The sequence below is a fragment of the Centruroides vittatus genome, unplaced genomic scaffold, assembly GCF_030686945.1.
Source record: "Centruroides vittatus isolate TY-2023 unplaced genomic scaffold, ASM3068694v2 contig_3255, whole genome shotgun sequence".
Taxonomy (NCBI): domain Eukaryota; kingdom Metazoa; phylum Arthropoda; class Arachnida; order Scorpiones; family Buthidae; genus Centruroides; species Centruroides vittatus.
Genome location: NW_027122088.1, coordinates 185,358 through 205,037, shown reverse-complemented (window position 1 = coordinate 205,037; position 19,680 = coordinate 185,358). Strand labels below are relative to the sequence as shown.

Here is a 19,680-nt window from a genome sequence, read left to right as displayed (position 1 = left end):
TCGTTTATGCTGTGAATACGTGTGGTAGAAGTAGAAAATGAATTCAAGATCTTGGAAGACTGCAGGAGTTAATTACTGTTCAGCTGTTAATTGCTCAAATGCTTCAGGGAAACAATATCATCTGTCCTTCTTTAGATTTTTTAAAGAAAAAGACCGGTAAGATCATGTTTTTGTTTATGAATGACGTTAGGCTTAAGGTTTAAGTTTATTTAGGTAGTCCCAATGTAGGCGCTTTGGTTAGGTTAGGTTAACTACATTTTTAGTAGATGTTTCCATTTTTTCTTTAGTTCAAGAACTAGCGTGAATCAATAACAAGTGATGTTAATTAATCTTCGGCCCGAGTTTGTCAAGAGCACGAACAGTCGGAAGCGCAAGCCATCGGGACTATTTAGGTAAACTTTAAGGTTAATGTTACCTTAGGTTCCGAGATGGGGACGTAGGGATTTTTTCCCTACGTCGGCGACCGCGCCGGGGAAAAATTTTTTCCCTGCGATTCAAAATGGCCACGCGACCGGCCGCCATCTTGAAATGCTATGCAGAATCCGCGGATTTTAACCGAAATGAAAAAAAATTAAAAAAAAGGGAAAAAGTAATTTTTTACTCACTTTTCGATGGAGTTCGACTACTTCTTCCTTTGTTTCTTTCCTTTTCGATCCAATTTTTTGCCGGTTTCGCTAAACTCCAGATTTTCGTTCGGTGAAGTTCTTTTATTCGCTGTTGTTTTCGCTTCGTTTCACTTTATTGGTCGGTTGGCGTTTCCTTCTTTTGAATTAGTATTACTATGCTGCTTTTTGGTATCTTTCCCTTCTTCTTGTTTCTTGTTAGCTTTCTTTTTCGTAATCGTCGCAGGCGCTGCGGGAACGGTTTCGGGCTGGAGCAAAATCGGCACTTTTCCCTGCCCAGACAAGTGTTGCTTAAGTGTTGGGCAAAAGTTGGAAATCTCTCGCCTGGTTTTCTGGAGGGCCAGGAATCGCAATCAATGCAAACGGACTCAGTCGGCTGTATGCCTAATTTCACAGCAAATTTAAATGCGCTATCGACAAAGGGAGGTACACCTAACTCCAAACGGTCGTCTTCCATCGACTTGTAAAAATCACGGGAAGTGCATTTCGACCGAAATTCGTCGTTGCAAATCAAATCGACCGAACCGCTCATTTCCACACAATCGGTAATAACTAAACGAGGGGAGGTTGGAATAGTGGGAAAAAAACACAGCCTATCCTTAATTTCTAGTTACAAGTTCGTCTAACGTTTAGCTAAAAATTGTAAAAATAAAAAAAAAAAAAAAAAAAAAAGAATACTTACTAATGCAAGAAGAAATATTAACCACAATTATTATCCGATAAGAGTTAATTTGAAAACGAAAAATCGTCACGAAAAAAACACGAGTCATAATCCAAATCGCAAAACACGGCAGCACACGTTTCCAACTGGTAGTCAAATTGCATAAAATTGCATTGAAACGAACAGAAATCACGTCACAGATCGAGCATTTGCATATTCGTGCGTAACACCACTATGAATTTCCCGCCGATATTACTCTCGCCCGACGTCACGACAAGGCTCCCTCTACCGTCGCAAATTTACACACACCGTCGCCGTTTCGAGGTTACAGGATACTCGGCAACATGGAAGTCGGGGTCGAAACCGACCGGGAAAAAAAATTCTCGAGGGCGTCGACGTCACGAGTCTAGGGAAAAAATTTTTCCCCGTCGCGGACGCCGACGTAGGGAAAAAATCCCACCACCGCAATCTCGGAACCTAAGGTAACATTAACCAACTTTAACCAGGCTTAAGGTACTGTCACTCGTAGGAAGAAACCAGTATACCTTCTAAATTGCCTGCAATTAATTAAAAGTGTCATACAATCCATTCATATGCAGCTCCATTTTATTTATTTTTCAGATGCCGCTTTTGGGTCCAAAACACTCGACACCGAGATCTTTTAAATAAAACAGCAGAAGTGCTATATAAAAATAATTATCTTTGTGTTGAGCATTTTGAAAAAAACCAATTTATGAATTCGGCAAAGAAGAAATTAGTTTGGAATGCAGTCCCAACAATTTTCAATATACCAAACTCTCCAAAATTACTGACTGGAAAAAAAAACCACCGACACCTCGTTCTGATTTGCCAAAGAAACCAAAACTTGCACAAAAAACAACTGGGCAAATTCTCCCTCAGTTTAAAGAATGTTGTTTTAAAGTAGAAGCTGAGGAATCCCCTGTGGATTCAGGAGACCTAAATATCCCTATAAATTCAAAAACTGTTACTCTACCTATTAATTTAGAAGCTCCGGAACTTTCTGCAAATATTGGAGTAATTCAATGTAACAATTTCTTGCTGTTGCCAGCTTCTTCTCAAGACGAAGATTTACCTGAGAAATGTGTTTTGTCCTACATTACAGGATGTGTTTTGAGAAAAGCTTACAAGATTCACTTGTGTAGCTTTTGTTTCACAGGTTCACAAAAACCTGTGCTGTCTTCTTATCATCAGATATTTACCCATTTTAAATCATATACGTATGAAAAAGGAGATTTTGGAAGTTTAATTTCACCTCGCGATGAAGTCTTACAGTTCATGTCACATTGTGAAACTACTTTTGTGCAAGAGTTTAATGCGAATATGCATAAGAAAGGAATTGTGTCACATTTTAAGGATAATAGAACTAAACAACTTTTCTATGAAAATAAACGTCTGCAAAGACTTTCAAGATTTACTGGTAAAATTGTATATACGAATGCGTTTATATTATGCTACAAAATTTCTACATCAGACAATATCTACTACAACAAAGGTCACTTCAATTTCCACCAGTTCCAATTACTCAAAACTTTGTAAAGTTTTGCATTTGCCTTGTTAATTACAATGTCATTACAATCGTAATACAGAAAAGAATCTGCCTATCATTTCAATGTAATTATTTAAGTTTTAAAATATTTTTGCATTTGTATAATCTGTACAATATTAAGTAAAACATTTTTTAAGACGAGTATTTTATTCACAAGTTTTTTTTTACAAGTTTTCAGTTTACTTGAGAACTGCAAATACATTAAAACTTCATAGTATTTAAAAAAAATACAATATGAATAAATCCGGCATCGTTTTGCTTACGAACCATTATCGTAGTTCTAACACGCCATGTTCGTGGCGGTAGTTTTCACGCGGCGTCCGCTTGAGGACGCGATGGTCGGTTCAGTCAACCTTTCCGTTCTATTAGCTTGCCAGTCTTCCTAGCTTCGCTAGGTAATTAGTCTATGGACACGAGTTGTGGTGTTCCAGGTCGCGTTTGGCAATGACAGGAAAGTGCAAGAGCAACTTCAACGAACACGACAACGAGAGACCTTCCAAAAGTGTTCAACGTGGTATCCCACCCAAAAATTGTAGAGTTCAGCAAGAAAAGAAAACCCAAGTATTCCAATTTTTTCAATGTTCTATTTCCTATCTTATCTTTTTCCTACTAATTTTTCTATCGCTAGTTTTAAGTTAGTACATAAGTTTTAGTTATAGTTTTTATATTGTCGCGAGTGGTATATGTTGTTTGCGCCGTATTATTGTTACTTATTTTATAATACCATGGAGTTGGAATCTAAAATAAAACCTGTACATTTATGCGAAATAAATTACTTTGTTGACCATGCCGTCGCATGGTCTTTGAAACGTGTTTCTTTTGTCGATCTACAGCTCTACATCATTTCGCGTGAATCCAACATCATATTTCTTTTTTAGTTTCTAATTGATTTTATATATTTTTTTCTAGCCCATAAGGAAATGAGTGGTGCAAGCAAGAAAAAAGTTCGTCAGTATTCGGAGGAATATTTAAAATTTGGTTTTATACCTGCTGTCCACGATGAACGGTCACCTTTTTGTCTTTTATGCCAACAATGCTTGACCAACGAATCAATGAAACGAGGTCGTCTTGAGGCACTTTGAAGGCAAAACATAATGCTCATATTAATTCAGATTTGAATTACTTTTAAACTTTGAAGAAAGATTTTGAAAAAAGAGTAACATTAAAGTCTCTATTTACTGCTCATAAAGAAACTATCAATCATATTCTGGAAGCTAGTTATCAAATTTCATTACTCATCGCTAAATCTGGGAAAAGTCATACTATAGAGAAGAACTTAATCAAACCATCAATATCAGCATTTCTTAAAATGGTTCTGGACAAAGATGTTAAAGCTATGCCACTAAGTAACAATACTGTTAGCAGAAGAATAGACGAAATGAGTGAGGATATTGAAAAACAACTCGTTGAAAAGCTGAAATCAAGACAAGTCTCGGCGCGAATGGATGAATCAACTTTGAGAGACAGTGAGGCTGTACTTATAACTTGCGTACGATATATTGAAAAGGGTGAGTTTGCTGAAGAAATGTTGTTCTGGAAATCATTAGAAAGCACTACGACTTCCAAAGATATATATAGTAAGCTAAAAAATCACTTAGATGTCAATAATATACCAATGAAAAATATAACATCTTGTGCTGCAGATGGTGCTCCTAATATGATGGGGAAGACTGGTTGCTTAAAATTGATGAAAGATGAGAATCCAAAAATGCTTCTTATGCATTGTGTTATTCACAGGGAAAAGTTAGTAGCTAAAAACATTTCACCTGTTCTAAATGAAGTACTAAATTTAGTTATAAAGTGTATCAATACTATTAAAGCAAGTGCCAAATGTGAACATCTTTTTAAGTTATTTTGTGAAGAACAAAATGTGACCATGTGAGACTTAGGCTATACTTCACACTGAAGTAAGATGGCTCTCAAAAGAGAACTGCCTGAAAAGATTTATGGAACTATTTGATACTCTTAGTGATTTTTTACGCGACAAACCTGAAATGAAAAATCTGTTAACGGTCGATGGTAAGGCATTTGTGAGTTATTTAGCCGATATCTTTGAAAAACTAAATATATTAAATAAACAACTTCAAGGAACAAATAAAACTCTTGTCGATGCAAAAGCGAAGATATTTGGTTTCATTACCTTTATTGAATTATGTCAGACAAATATTTACAACAAAAATTTTGAAAAGTTTCATTGGCTCCAAAAGTGTGAAGTTACTGATACCGCTATACTTGTTATTGTCGATCATCTGAAAATTTTATCGGCTAATTTAAAAGAAAGATTTTCTGATTTGAAAAAAATTGATTTCCCAACTTGGATGATGTAGCCAATGTTAGTGGATTTGTCTGATATTTCAAATATGCGGTACCAAGAAGAACTCGCAGAAATGCTAAATGATGAGTCAATTAAAACATTATTTAATATAAAAGGTGCGATGGCATGGCTTTGTGAAGAAACCCAAATCAAATATCCAAATGCAACCAATTGTGCAAAAGAACTATTGTTACCCTTTCCATCTTCATATTTATCTGAATGCGGATTTACCATAAATGAATTGCTGCTAAAAAAAAAAAAAAAAAAAAAGAAATCGGTTGGATATAACTAAACGGGGAGACTTGAGACTAAAGATAACTAAACTGGATCCTGACAAAATCTCTTTGCAGCAAGCGTCAAGAGCAAGGATCTCACTAAATTTAAATAATAAATAATTACTAATAATTAAAATATTATAGAAAATCTTTCATTAAAATTATTTTGTACTTGAATTTCAGTTCTCCATTATATGTTTTGAAAATTTACTTACTGTGTTTTCTCAATAATTTCCTAGTGATTTCTTTCTAAAACCTTCCTTAGTGAACATTTCAATTTTTTAATATTAAAACTTGTGTATATGTTAGGGGGGCATAAGAATTTTTGAAAGACTTAGGTGGGGCATAGCGCAAAAAAGGTTGGGAATCACTGGGTTAAGATGACAGCTTACCGCTCTGGATGACTCGGAAAATTTCGCTTTTGCAAAAAATTTTCTAGTTGTTATTAAATTTATGTCACTGGATTGAAGTTCCTCGATACTGGAATAGTTGTTCTACCAATCGCCATCTACTGATAAAATTTGTAACTTTTTTTGGCAAATGTTTTCGACATATCCTAATTCGTTCTTCAAATTTCACTGTTTTTTCAAGCTTTAGAAATATTTTCTTTCTTTTTTACAATGGTTAATATGGAGTGCGTAACTCATATAGGCTATTTACTCTGAGAGATGAAAATACGGACGCATGCGTCCGGTTAGCCAGCCTTTAGATTGAATTACCATACGCGCGCGGGGGAAATAATGCCTTTCGGGAGGTCTTTCGAAGAAAACTGGCCCCTATTTAGGCGTTACAGACGTGGAAAAAATCCGGAAAACTCCATGTGGCCAGCCCGTCTGAGTGAAGCATCGAACCCACGACCGGGACGAAGACCGCTTGGCCACAGGTGGACATAGAAATATTTTCAGTCGACCAACATTTTGAATATGCTAGGAGGTCTCAATGTGGGACTAAACTGGCTATAAAACTTTGACGGGAAAATAGATACAAAATTTAATAACTTATCAAAATACTTTTGAATTTAGATAAGTTACGAAATATAACGTGAAAATCGACCATCGAACGCCCGTATCATATACCGTATTTTATGGACTATAAGACGCACTTTTTTCTTCGAAAAATTGCTTCCAAAATTCAGGTGCGTCTTATAGTCCGTAAAATACGGTACCTAAATTATTATTATTATTATTGGTAAATTTAAGAAATATTTTTTACAAAATGAAAATTAGTCATTTATCTCGAATTTCTTTGTTTAAAAAATATTTAAAGACTATTGTCTGAAAAAACAAAAATGGTGAAAATTGAGATTTTCACGCTCATTAGTGGCCGATTGGATAAAACCATTGAACTCTAGTAGTTGGTCGTGGGTTCGCGACTCAAACAAGCTGGCCACTTGAAGTTTTCCTGGCTTTCTTCACGTTTTCATCATTTTAACTTGCAACTATCTCTGGCAAATATTAGGTTTCTTCCAACTCAAGTCCCTAACTGGTTTAAAACTGGCATGCGCATTGTTCAGTTCTTGACTGTAAAATGACACTGCGCATTCCTCGTACAGTTTCAAATTCAAACAAATCAGGGTCTTGTGTTGTGTTTGTATGTGTTATTATTTATTATTCTTACTTTTATGTGTTACTTTTGCAATTAATTTCGATATAAATTTATTTTATAAACTCTACCTGAATTGTCCAGGAAAAACGCCCAACTGGCAATGCAAACTGGCGATTATTTTTTCGCGCGGATGGTCCATTATTTCACACATCTGAAGTCTGACGTGCAGAATGGGGAGCAACACCCTTTAATTTTTACCTTTTTTGGGCCTTTTAAGAAACGTTTTCAAATGAATCCGGACGGGCCGAAAAATCCCAGAAATTTTAGGTGGTTGTCCTGTTTCTCTACTTCTCACCAGCCGGCCGCTCCATTGTACTCTTGGCCTAACTCATAATCTGTATAATTTAAAAAGTCCTATTAGGACCCACAGACCACAAAAATGATAAATGTGGTCTTGGTTTACATTTCAGTTTAGCATAATTCTGAGAACAAACAATTACTTGTAACACAAGCGAATTTATTCTCACACTTCTAGCATTGTATTGACTTGTACGGAATATAGCATGCCTCCTGGGTGGATTTTCTATGGAAAACTGGCCCTATGTATGTGTTAAATACTTTTTGTTTTTTAAAACCCTCCGCCTTATGGGCACTAAGATGGCCTTTTTTAGCAAGCTCCTTATGGGTTCGGACAGGCCCACAAGGGGGCGGCTGGGCAATGAGAGACGACTTATCTAGACGGACCTGAAAAATTCCTTGGAATTTTTCGATCCATTCGGATTCAATCATGGGTCTCCCAGAGCGGTAGGCTGCCACCTTAACCGCTCGGTCATCCGGCCATTGTGTTAGATACAGAGGAAGACTTTACGTTGCCAGCCCATTAACATCAGTAGTGTTATGCACTCCGTCAGTGATGGGCTAGTATGCCTCTTATGTTTTCATTTATTAATATGTATTCTTACTTGCTAATAAAATGTTAAAGTGATTTTAAAATAAAAAATTAATAATAAATAACAATTTACAATATTTTATAACGATAATTTTGTCATGAAATATTTTATCAAAATATTTGATGTAAAGTAATATCGTTTTGAATAAAGTTTTATTTTATTCAAAGTAATATTATATATTCTACAAATACTCGGATTCACCAAAAGATATAAAAATTTTATATAATATACTACACATTATTTTTAGAAAGAAAAATATTTAGTAATAAAAAATAAATTTCAAAATAATTAACCCATAAATTTGTTTAGATTTTTTAAAATTCTTTTCACCCTGTGGTACTAAGAGGGTTTGTTTTGTTTTGTTTTGTTAAGTTACGGCAACGCAACACTAAGGTGATCTGCCTAGGGGGATGCTTTCCGGAAGATCTTTTTAAGGGTAACTGGCATGGGTGTAGCCAGGAAGGGGCATGGGTGGGCACGGCCCCCAGTTAACCTGGTGCCCTTCCCCAGAAAATTACAGCCTCTACTAGGCCCCCATAACAAAACCCTGGCTACGCCAATGGTAACTGGCCCCTATTCAGATATAAAGAAACCCGAAAAACTCCACGTGCGAACCCACAAACGAACTCCCAGTGTTCAGGGAACGGAACCGCTTGGCCACTGGTGGGCCCGTACTAAGAGGGCCTTTTTAGCAAACCCATTATGAGTTCGGCTGGGCTCACAATGGGGTGGTCGAGTGATGAGAAGTGAGACCCAGCATATTCGGATGAACAACACCCGAAAATTTCCTAGATTTCTTGACCCATCCGAATTCGATCTCGGGTTCCCCAGAGAGGTAGGTTTCCACTTTAATATCACATTATATAAAAAACAATTTATACAAAATCATTCCATAAATGTTTTTATTTCCTATATTAAAAGCTAACTAAAAAAGAAGGAATTTAAATGCAATATAAAATATAAGTTTTATAAATAAAAGCAAATTCCACAAATATAACATTATCGTTTAAACATTTTTATATGATAAATATTTCAAAAATTCGTTGTAATTTTTCCCTGTCGTTTGAAACTGTATATTTTAAATCATTTTTGTATACGAAAACAAAAATACTATTTTTTTACGGTTCAAACTTAATCGTAAAATACAGTAAAGTCTGTTTAAAACGGGATGTACTGATCAGAATTTTTCGTTTTGTTTTTTAACTTCTAGAGATTTCGGGAGAAACAGCAGTGTTTTGTCGTCATAGTTACTTTCCAGACAATGAAATTGCACTCATTGACAAAAAAGTTGTGCTTCAAGGAGAAGAAATCGAATAAAATGTTATTAAATGCGAACGAAGATTACGATACCGTAGCAGAGGGAAAAAAATTGCCTTGCAACAACGGTACAATTTAATTAAAAGAATTTTTAGTATCTTATGAACCTTCTCTTGCCTGGCTAAGTGCGGCAAAACGTTCAAGCATGAAGGCATATATCACATTCGTAGATGGCCGAACCTGGCGTCCCATCTGGTCCCACAATTGCTCAATGGCCGACAAGTCTGAAGACCAGACACCCAAGGAAGTGACAAAGCTATGTGTGACTGAAAATTTCTTGTTGGAAACTGGCTGTTTGCAGTCTGCCAAGAAATACAACACACGAATATGTAGGATTTCCCGAATATACTGCTGTGTTGTCACTGTTCCTCACACCACTATTACGTTGTCATACGAGATGTGACCCCGACCAGCAGGGCCGGCCATCGGGGAGGTGCGGCGGATGCTACGCACCGGGGCCCCGCGATTGAGGGGGCCCCAACATTATCAAGAATGCAGTATTTTTAGTAATTTTTCTGAAGTAATTAATGTATTAGCAAGAACAAAATCACGCTTTAAATAAACATGCATTAATATATGTTCGTGTTTGTAAATTTTTTTATTTTAGAAAAACATTTGGGCCCAAATAGTTTCTTGCACCCGGGCCCCTTTATCGAGAAGGCCGGCCCTGCCGACCAGTACATGTGATGGGGAAGTGTGTCACTAAACAATAAAAGCAAGGTTGAAGCGTTTACCAGTGGTCTTCCACAATTTAATCTGCTCACAGTCGGGTAAGAACGGCCCAAAATGGTGGGTAATTCGGCTAAACAGCCATTTTACTTTTTTCAAACTCCGTAATGACTGCGCGTCGTACAGGCACATGCCAGGCAGGCCAAACTAAATTAAATTTGAATTTTAAGTTTCTTCTTTGTAATTAGCAGAAAAACAACTTTACATTTAATGATATTATAAGTGATAACTTTACAAATTAATGACATTTAATAATAAAGCTATATATCTATATTTAAATAGCCTGCAGAATAAATAACTATTTATTTATAAATAACTTCTGAGCACAATCTATAATTTGTTTCCGGGAAAACGTACTGATAAAGCATGATTTTTAAGCTTTTAAATCAGTTGTTCTCAACCGGTGTGCCAAAATTACTTTTTTAAAACTCTTTCCTCCCTGTAGTTACTAAGAAGGCCCTTTTTTTTCGGCAAGCCCATTATGGGTTCGGCCAGGCCCACATTGGGGCAACAGCGTGTGAGAGACGGAGTTCGACATATTCCTGAAATTTTCGACCCGTTACGATTCGATTCCGGATCCCCCAGAGCGTTAGGCGGACATCTTAACCGCTCAGCCATCCGGCCTTCAATTAAAAACACTAATTGTTTCTCTGCTTATTATTATTCATACGCTTTTATGCAAATTTCCAGTGTCACTTTTCGTTTATATATATATATACAATCAGTCTCACTAGTGGCGAATAGATAAAACCACTGAACACTAGTAGTTGGTGATAGGCAAGTGCCTGACCAACGGACCAGTCACGTGTAGTTTTCCGGGTTTTCTTGGGTGTGTAATACAGTTTCGCACAAAAAATTCCGGGAATCATCTCCCTTGATAGATCGCCCAAGTGTTGTGTTGCCTTATCCCATCAAACCACATAAGAACATCTTTGATGCAACTAATTTCCGTGCACCAAAAATTGTGTCAATGTCTAAAAAGATAATACGCTTCAAAAATATTATTCTCGAAAAGTTTTTAATGATGATTTTCGTAATTTTTGCGTAATATTTTAAGTTATGAAAGTACTATTGCAAAGCATGAATTAACTGTTAACAAACCTATCGATTCGAAAGCTTTAGTCACGCTTTTGATTTTAGAGGTAATTGATATGATAGAATTAAATATATTATATTAATACTTTAAAGGCCAGGTTTACGCAAGTCAAAGTTTAGAAACTCGCACTTCTATCATTGGATGAAGGAAATAGCTTAGGGCTACGAGTCAGATTCAAAACCTTTAATATAACAATTTTAATTACTTAATAAAATTACTGATATTACTTTGCTAATTCAATACTCGTGTTGAAATGAAATGAAATTCTTGTTTATTCGCAATAAATTATTTTTAATAAGATAAATGTTTTAAAAATTATTAATTTAATATTTTAATTATAACATTAAATTCTACGTGAAAATCTGAAAAAATAAAATTTTATATTCAGTTAACATCAATAGGAAAAATTTACCGTCCTAATTCAATTGGAAAATCAAAATAAAAAACTATTTTTCGATATACAGTATTATTAATAAGTATCAAAATAAATAAAACAACGTTATAATTTACAGTTTAACAATTAAAAGATAACAACTTGAATCGATATTACTAAAAAAAAGTAATTTTTTTTAACATAAAATGTTTTCGTTTTTCCAAGCTTCTTCAAGCATTTACACATGGAATGGAACAATACTCATTCAAACTACTTCGAAAGCGAATTTTTTTCAGTTTGTTGAATGGAATGGAACAAAAGTCATTTCCATTCCATTCTACGTCTAAATGCCTGATGAAGCATGAAAAAGATCTGCGTGTTTTATATTATTAAAGTTTTCCTAGTAATGTCGATTATTTAAGTTGATATTCGCAATTCGACGTTCCTCTTATTTTACTACACTTGTAATCTATTGTGTGTTTTGAAATCAATGTAAAATATCAAAATTCATAGATGAAATGATTTAAAAAATAAATACCAATTTTACTAATTTTTATGTAGTTTTTTTCTCAAATATCCTATAAATTTTTAAATGTATAATTATTTAATTTAAAGAAATATTACTAGGCAATACTATTATGTACAGATATATTTCAATTGAATATACAGTAGAAAGTCGTTAATCGGAACTCCGGTAATCGGCACGATTTTCAGTCGGACTGTGCCGTGCTGAATCGAACGTTTTTGATACTAAATTTACTTCTAAAGTATAATTTTCATGTTTTTATATTCTTCGATATATTTATTTTGTTTGTAAAAAATGCAGAAATAATTTTTAACGATACGATAGCCTCGATTATTATTATAAAAATTTTCGTTAGGCTTAAAATCGACGAAAATTCAACACGAAGCGACACGCAACGGAGAAAAATTTGAACATCGGACAGATTAATATATTTATTCGTACATAATGGGTAATCGGAACAAATCCCTAATCTGAACAGCCCAGTCCCCAATTGATTCCGATTTTCGGTTCACTACTGTATTTTTTCATATTATTATATATAATAATACATATTGTCGTTTTTTTAATTATTATTTGAAAAGGTAAGAACTGAAAATTAGTTTTTAAAGTAAGAATTTACGATAATTATACAATAGTGTTTATTTATAAGTCTTTTACACTGTACTAATATTAATTATACATACAACATAGAAATAAGTTAGTGGGATTTATTTTCATTAATTACATTAAATAGGATAATTCGATAAGTACAAAAATTTAGCATTATTGGGTAATAAAAATAAACATTACATTTTACTTGGCACTCGCGAATTTTTAATTTGTAAACTTTCAATTGCGTTTTTTTATTTTGGGTTTTTGAGAGGTGCATAAGTAAATGAAAAATCCAAAAACGAAGAAAACAAAATGGAATACCAATGTTACTACAATTGGCAGATACGTTGGCCAATCTTTGTTATAATTGAGGTATGTTATCATATTTGAATCTCTGGCAATTCCACAATCAGCCTTTTGTCTAATATCGGATATACCGGGTATTGCTACAGCCGGATTTCTAGGGCATGTGTAAGTTGTTTTGTTATTGCTATATTCGTTGATCGCCAGTTGCTCCATCATCCATCTTGCGGGCGAAACCCATTGAAACCAAGAAAATATAACGTACAGGCTCCTTAAGTGGACAACATAACCCGCGCAATTTATTATTATTAAAAAGAGCACACCGGTGAAAAAGGCGGAATAATGACGAGATGAGAAAGTCCACGTCATTGCCATGGCCATCATCCTAATGGTGAGGAGGTAAAGGAGCATATAACCAATGTAAATACCGAAATGATTGGCATAGCTCTGGAATCCCAAACCTGCCATCGAATAAGCAGGAACTACATACGCCAAAAATACTGACACAGATACGGGAAAACTGTACATTAACTATAAATAAATCCAATGTTAACTTTGTTATGTAATGGTAAAATAAACAGTACTTACTAATATGCATAATTTTATCTTTTGATTACTTACTTTACTCATGACATAGCTTATCTTCCAGTAAAGTCTTCTGGAGATATCGCAGTCTATAAAAACTTTCTCCTGCCATACTGCAAAAATAATTATTAAAAATTATTAACAAAATTAATATTTTTTATAACAAAATAAGATCACGAAGTATCGTACCTCCTGAAATAACGTTTAGCAGCAATGGCCACAGACACATTCCATAAGTACATAATAAAATCCTAACCTATCGTACACATTTTCTTGAAGGAATGAAGATCTAACATTCCAAAATATGGCTCCAACCAAAACTGACATCAGCGCAGCAAACAACACGTCTCGAAAGAAGTAAATTATGTTATACGGAAACATGTAAATTAAAACACGTCTGAAATTTAAGAGTATTAATATTTATAATAAACAACAATAATAATAATATTTAGTTAATTTATTAGATTACTTACATCCATAAAGCTAAAATCTGCATAAAGAAATGTGCTCTCTTAACAGTGGGTGGTGGCATTCCAGGAGGTCCAGGATCCATAAGTGGTTCTTGATTCCGATGATACATTTCTACTAAATTTTCTATTCTTTGGCTAGATTCTAACATTGCTTCGGCTGATAAGTTGTCTAAGGTTACCAGATCGACTAGATAAAAGGATAATGTCGAGTTAATTACAGTTGTTATCTTTTTCCCACGTTTAACCTCATACTTACGATAATAATCGGATGGATTTTTAAAAGCCGGACAAGGAAATTCTATACAAGAGAAGTAAGGTAGCATGTCTTTCCTATAACCGAAAAACAATGCTCTTCCAGTAGACAAGAGAAGCACTGAAATAACGACATTGTGAATGGCAATTGTTGACCTGATTAAATTTTTATAATGTTAAGCTTTGTTTTAATTAAGTTACCTCGAGATATCATAGTAAATATTTCATAGGTTGGTGGGTGCATGGTCATGATGACGATGCGCCCTCTCGCAGCCCATTGTCTCAAATATTCAATCAAGAAGAAAGTGTCAAAAATATCCATCCCTTTCGTTGATTGATCAAGAAGAATGATATCTGCAATTTGCAATCTTATAAATATAAACGTTTAATACAGGTACGAATGCATTTTAACACTAACCTGTATCGAGTAGTAACTGGCACGCTATGCTAACTCTTCGTTTTTCCGATTCTGTTAAGTCTTTCACTCGAGTATGCTTGACTTCAACTAGACCAAGGTCTTCCAAAAGGGCGTTAATCTGTCAGAAGTAGTCAACTTCTTATATAATTTTCCAATACAATTTTAGAAATGAATAAATTTTAGAACTTACCCTTCCTTTTGTGTCAAAATTCCTAGAAGAATCAGATTGCTGAAGCAACGACGTGAAAAGTAGAGTTTGTCTTACGCTCGTATCAGGTGTTAAATCTAGATGTCTAGGCACATAAGCTACACATCTTTCTAATTTCGAAGGTGGCATACACAATCCGTTTAAAACGATATTTCCTCGAAGTCTACACCTCCATTTTCGATGTCGATTAGCGAGTACATCTAATAATGCTGTGCCTTCTCTCTCTGAAAGATACGTAAGACTTGTGATTCGATTATTTTATTAAAATTAAACAAATCGTATAAACTTACCCGAAGCGGCTAACACTGCTAAAATTTCTCCACTTTTGACTTCGAACGATAAACGGTCGAGCAGTCTGAGCTTCGTTCTTGCGCCTCCGCACAGAGTATGCCATGTGGAAGATTTGTCTTCTTCGTAATATAAATCTCTAACTTGTAAATGCGGATGACGTAGTCCACTTATTTCAAGTTCGCTAGAAGCGGAATATAAATTGTCTTTCGGAAAGTACTTGGCATTTAATATATTCTGGCTGTAAAAGATATTGGTTTTGCCATCAGATTTGCCATCAGGACCCGAACCACGTGAGAGTAAAGATGCGTGAGAGCCTGCATAACTCCTCTCTCCTCGATTTTCAGTTAAATCTTTCGAACTCTTATCAGTTTTTAACAAGTCTGCCTCGCTACTAGCTTTCAATCTCTTCTCAGATTGCCCAAAAGAAGTTTCCACCGTAGAACGCGTGTCCTTTTGAATAATATGCTGCCTAAAGTCCGGATCGCTGCGTACTCTTCTCCGATTCATTTGAGGAGAACCATCTTCGCTAGAATCATATCCGCTAGAACCATCTCTGTGTAATCGGTGAGGATGTACTCGTGGCAGACCGAAACGAAGATAAGTTTGTGCGTTCGAACCGAGTTCCGATTTTCTTTCTCTAGGACCGTATTTTGGATGGTTTAATATAGTTTGAACGGTAGTTTCTTCGAGCTGAAAATTACCGAATGGTCTTCGGCTTTTATCTCCGGTACCGAGTGCACTATCTGTAAATTCTGAATTCAAATTCTGCCTATAAATACTCCATGCGTGGAGGTCTTCAGTGGTCCTCATCCTCCCGGCGGGTTCGGAAAGCGTGCTCGGAACCGCATATTTTCTCTCCACGGGGTTAAATTCTGACATTTTACCTGAAAGAAAAACGTTATAAATTACGCTCACGTTAGATTGTATTAAATTTTCAGCTAACAGGAAGTATTTAAACACGTGACCTCTTTATTACGTTCCAACCTCTGGAGGTCACGATGCTTCCACTACTTAACCCAAATTTACAACAAAACTCCCATAATCAAAGTCAAATCCTGTAATTGCTAAAAATATTACCGAAAGATGATTTTTAAAGTATTTATACATAAAAAAAACTCCTTCGAATTATATAAGTTGTATTTTTTATCATCATTTAATAAAATGCCCTACTTTCTATTGTTCGATTATTATCTTCACGCATAATTGCATTTAATAAGATTTATTCCAATTAGTGCATTTTAATTATACAGGAAAATGTAACAAAGTGGATATAAAAAACTCCTGTTGGTCGGTTAAAAATTTTTTATAAAAATCGATACATTCTGTCGGGATTTTCGTTAAAATATAACGAAGAGAAGATTTTTGGTGTAGTTCGTAAGTTAACGGGGATTTATCATCCTGTTGTATCAATAGATAAGGAACAAATTTTTAATAAACGAGTTTGGGATGAGAATCTCGGTCTGATTTTATTTCCTTGACATATATCTTCCGGCATAAAGCGCAAACAATTACTGACATCCTAAGATCAATCATACATCAAGGAAAAAAGAAGCTGGGAAAATCGAAAGTGGAACTTTTCCTAACCCGATATTGGATAATATTGGATAATAATATTTTAAACGTATAATTTAAGAGGTACTTCTAGTCGACAACAAGAAACTACTATTACTTCCAGCTATTTACATCGTTTAAACAAGAATTAAAGTTTACTGGAGAGATGAAACTTAAGTTATTACATCGGCTATGGGATTGTACAAATTATTTAAAAAATTGAATTTTAGACTTGTCCTTAATAATTAAAAGGAAAAATTCCAAGCGGTAATAGGTCAGCAACAGGATTACGAGTGTATAAATCATCACGCTAGCCGATTGTTATTGTGTACCACGCCTATTTTTCGAGATATCATTGGGGGATATCGTATTTTATACTATTTGAAAGCGTTAGGAGTGGCCTTTTTCCTAACTAGTTTAAAGCGAAATTCAAAATTACCTTTGACAAAATTTAAAAATTTATATAAAAATGTAAAATTCGAACCCGGACTTGCTTACTCACTCGAGATTAAAAATAAATTGTGTAATTGAATGCTTGTATGATGAGTCAAATTAAACTTATTTTTATTATATAATATTAAGTAATAAAAGAAATTATAAGGTGAGACACGTTATTTTGCTTCGTAATACAATAACAGGATATGTTTTTGTGTACAAAAAAATATGATTTACGATTAAATATCTTATTTTCTAATTTTATTTAGCGAATTACAATGACGCAATAAGCTTACCTGAACCTACTACGACTTTGTTTAACGAGTCAGGTGTACGAGGGACACCCACTAGGGGAGGACGCCCACGAACTCAATCATCAAGGATCATCTAAATGGCATTTTAGAATTTCAAACCGCCTGCTTTTATTTTATTTTTCAGTCTAGACTCGTTACTGAAGTTGAACGACATTGTAAAGTCGCAAGTTCACCAACCTCCCGAAACTTCACTGACTAGTTTATTTCGCAGAAACAGCCTTAAGCATTTTTCTTGAAATCGAGTATGGTGCCGGTGGTAGATTTTCGACTAGAAAAACAACAACCTATTGTGTTTGAGTTCTCTGCGGGGTGGGAAAGGTGAGGCGAAGTTCTGTACAACTGCTCTTTCTATACCTCTCCCAATCTTGGCAATTTTCATCGTCACGCCTTCGACCTCGATTAAGATAAAAGGAAAATTTGGCAATAATTTCGAATCAATGGGTTTTTTCCCGAGGATGGGCTGCTTCGCATTCACCAGGTTTCGATAACGAGACAGACCACTTTCACCTATCAAGGACTGCTTCCATCCTTGTAAGAAAGTTGACAATCTGTAGGTGGTGGCATCACCCACTGCGTTATTCATAAACCTTGACATTTCTTACCTATTGCCCAACTATTTCGTTATGGAAATAATAAATACGTAATTACGCCTGCCAAATATGTTAGAAAAATGATTCGTTCTAAAAAAAATAAACGAAAAGCACGCATCCCTATAAAAATTAAACCAAGCATATCTCCACGAAAACAGAAAAATCAGCAAAAGTTTCCTATAAACAACAAAAAAGTACACTACTTTGCCGGAAAAAAGAAGAAAATTGTTGTATAAACTACGTTCAGATAGATTAAATATTAAAAATTTAAATATAGTACAAAACAATTTATATAAACAATAGTATAAACATGTAACTGAATTACGTATAGATTAATATATGTTGAATTTCATTTAAAAACCTTAATGACCATAGTGTTAAAAACTATTCTGATCGTATCACGTGTAAAAATGTTTCGCAATAACAGAAGAATCTACTATAATACATGCATAAATGGGCGTCAGCAGAAGGGGGAAAACTGGACACTTGCTCCCGAGATCGAATAAAAAATTCCGCAAATTATAACCGTAAAAGTGATTGAGATATGTAACCTTACACACTCGACTATGGGATATTTTATCTGTCTTTTTGTATTGATGCAATGCTTACAAGGATACATTATATTACCTGAAATAACTAACTTTATCCCGTTTAAAAAAACAAAACAAGAATCGAACTAAATCACCTTTCGAAGATAAAAAAAAAAGAAACATAAAAGGACTTTCCCACTTTATAACTCAAGCCGCACTTGTCACCGGGAAGGACATCATAATTACGACTTTTATCTACCATTCATTTACATGGCTAACACGTCTACATCGGTGCAAAGATAATAAAGAATAAAACGCGAAATATTCTAAATTATACAACGAATAAACGTTTTTCTGTTGTCTTTAATGTAGTATATATTTCTCTACATTCACCACCATTAAAAAAAAACTAATAATTTGGAAATTTCAATAATATATCATTATTAATAATAAGCGTTTTGTATGTTATACATGGATATATGCTCCACTTTGCTCCGTTCTTCCGCTCCACTTAATTTTACCACATAGCCCCCGGGAGAGAGTTTTTTGAGGCGTGACTATCATGGCGGATTTTCTCCTTCCGTGATTAATAATTAAACTCAAAATCCATTATAAGAAAACCGTACACAAATGGTCAGAGAGAAGGGAAAAGGTACAGAAGTAAAACGAGTGAGGAGGGGGGATACAGGGATGAAACGCAACATCGGTTACGAAACTCTTCCTAAAACGAAGTTTTCCTTAATTAAATGAGGGAAAGTTTGCTTTTTAAAACTTTATATTAAATAAAAACTGATAAAAATAGTTTAATTTCATTGTCCGAAAGCAACGAATCATTTAATATATATTGAATATAATTGTGTTTATATTAAACTCGTTAAAAGAAAAAAAAATACCTTGTGACATTGAAACTTCTAAACGTCAAAACTTACCTGTTAACACGTTAAAACCATCAGATCCTTAACTCATTCATCTGGCAAAGTCCATACCTGAGGTGGAAATCGGAAAATGACGACAATTTGCCTGAAAATAAAGGAGAGAGAGTAAAAGTTTGACTTAAACTGCTTGACCAAACGTCACTTCAATAAAATGAGTACGTTTGTAAGAAAATCTCCAAAGTATCAAACCGGTTTTCTATTATTTGTGCATACCTCCTCTAACAAACAGGT

General features: G+C 34.7%; 2 protein-coding genes across 2 annotated transcripts; one reads left to right on the top strand and one right to left on the bottom strand.

Moving 5' to 3' along the window:
* The first annotated feature begins 4,160 nt into the window (after positions 1-4,160).
* Positions 4,161-4,733, top strand: LOC136973643 (protein FAM200A-like). The gene has a single exon (XM_067268381.1). It carries the CDS (start codon positions 4,161-4,163, stop codon positions 4,731-4,733), a length of 573 nt encoding a protein of 190 aa, XP_067124482.1.
* Positions 4,734-12,669: 7,936 nt separating this feature from the next.
* LOC136973650 (ATP-binding cassette sub-family G member 8-like) lies at positions 12,670-19,628 on the bottom strand. The gene is given in 11 exon segments (XM_067268394.1): positions 12,670-13,401; positions 13,492-13,568; positions 13,645-13,689; positions 13,692-13,852; positions 13,929-14,112; positions 14,182-14,298; positions 14,379-14,531; positions 14,596-14,713; positions 14,786-15,027; positions 15,094-15,978; positions 19,444-19,628. Coding segments are annotated over 10 exon segments (2,574 nt in total). The 5' UTR covers positions 15,974-15,978; positions 19,444-19,628; the 3' UTR covers positions 12,670-12,804.
* Positions 19,629-19,680: the final 52 nt, after the last annotated feature.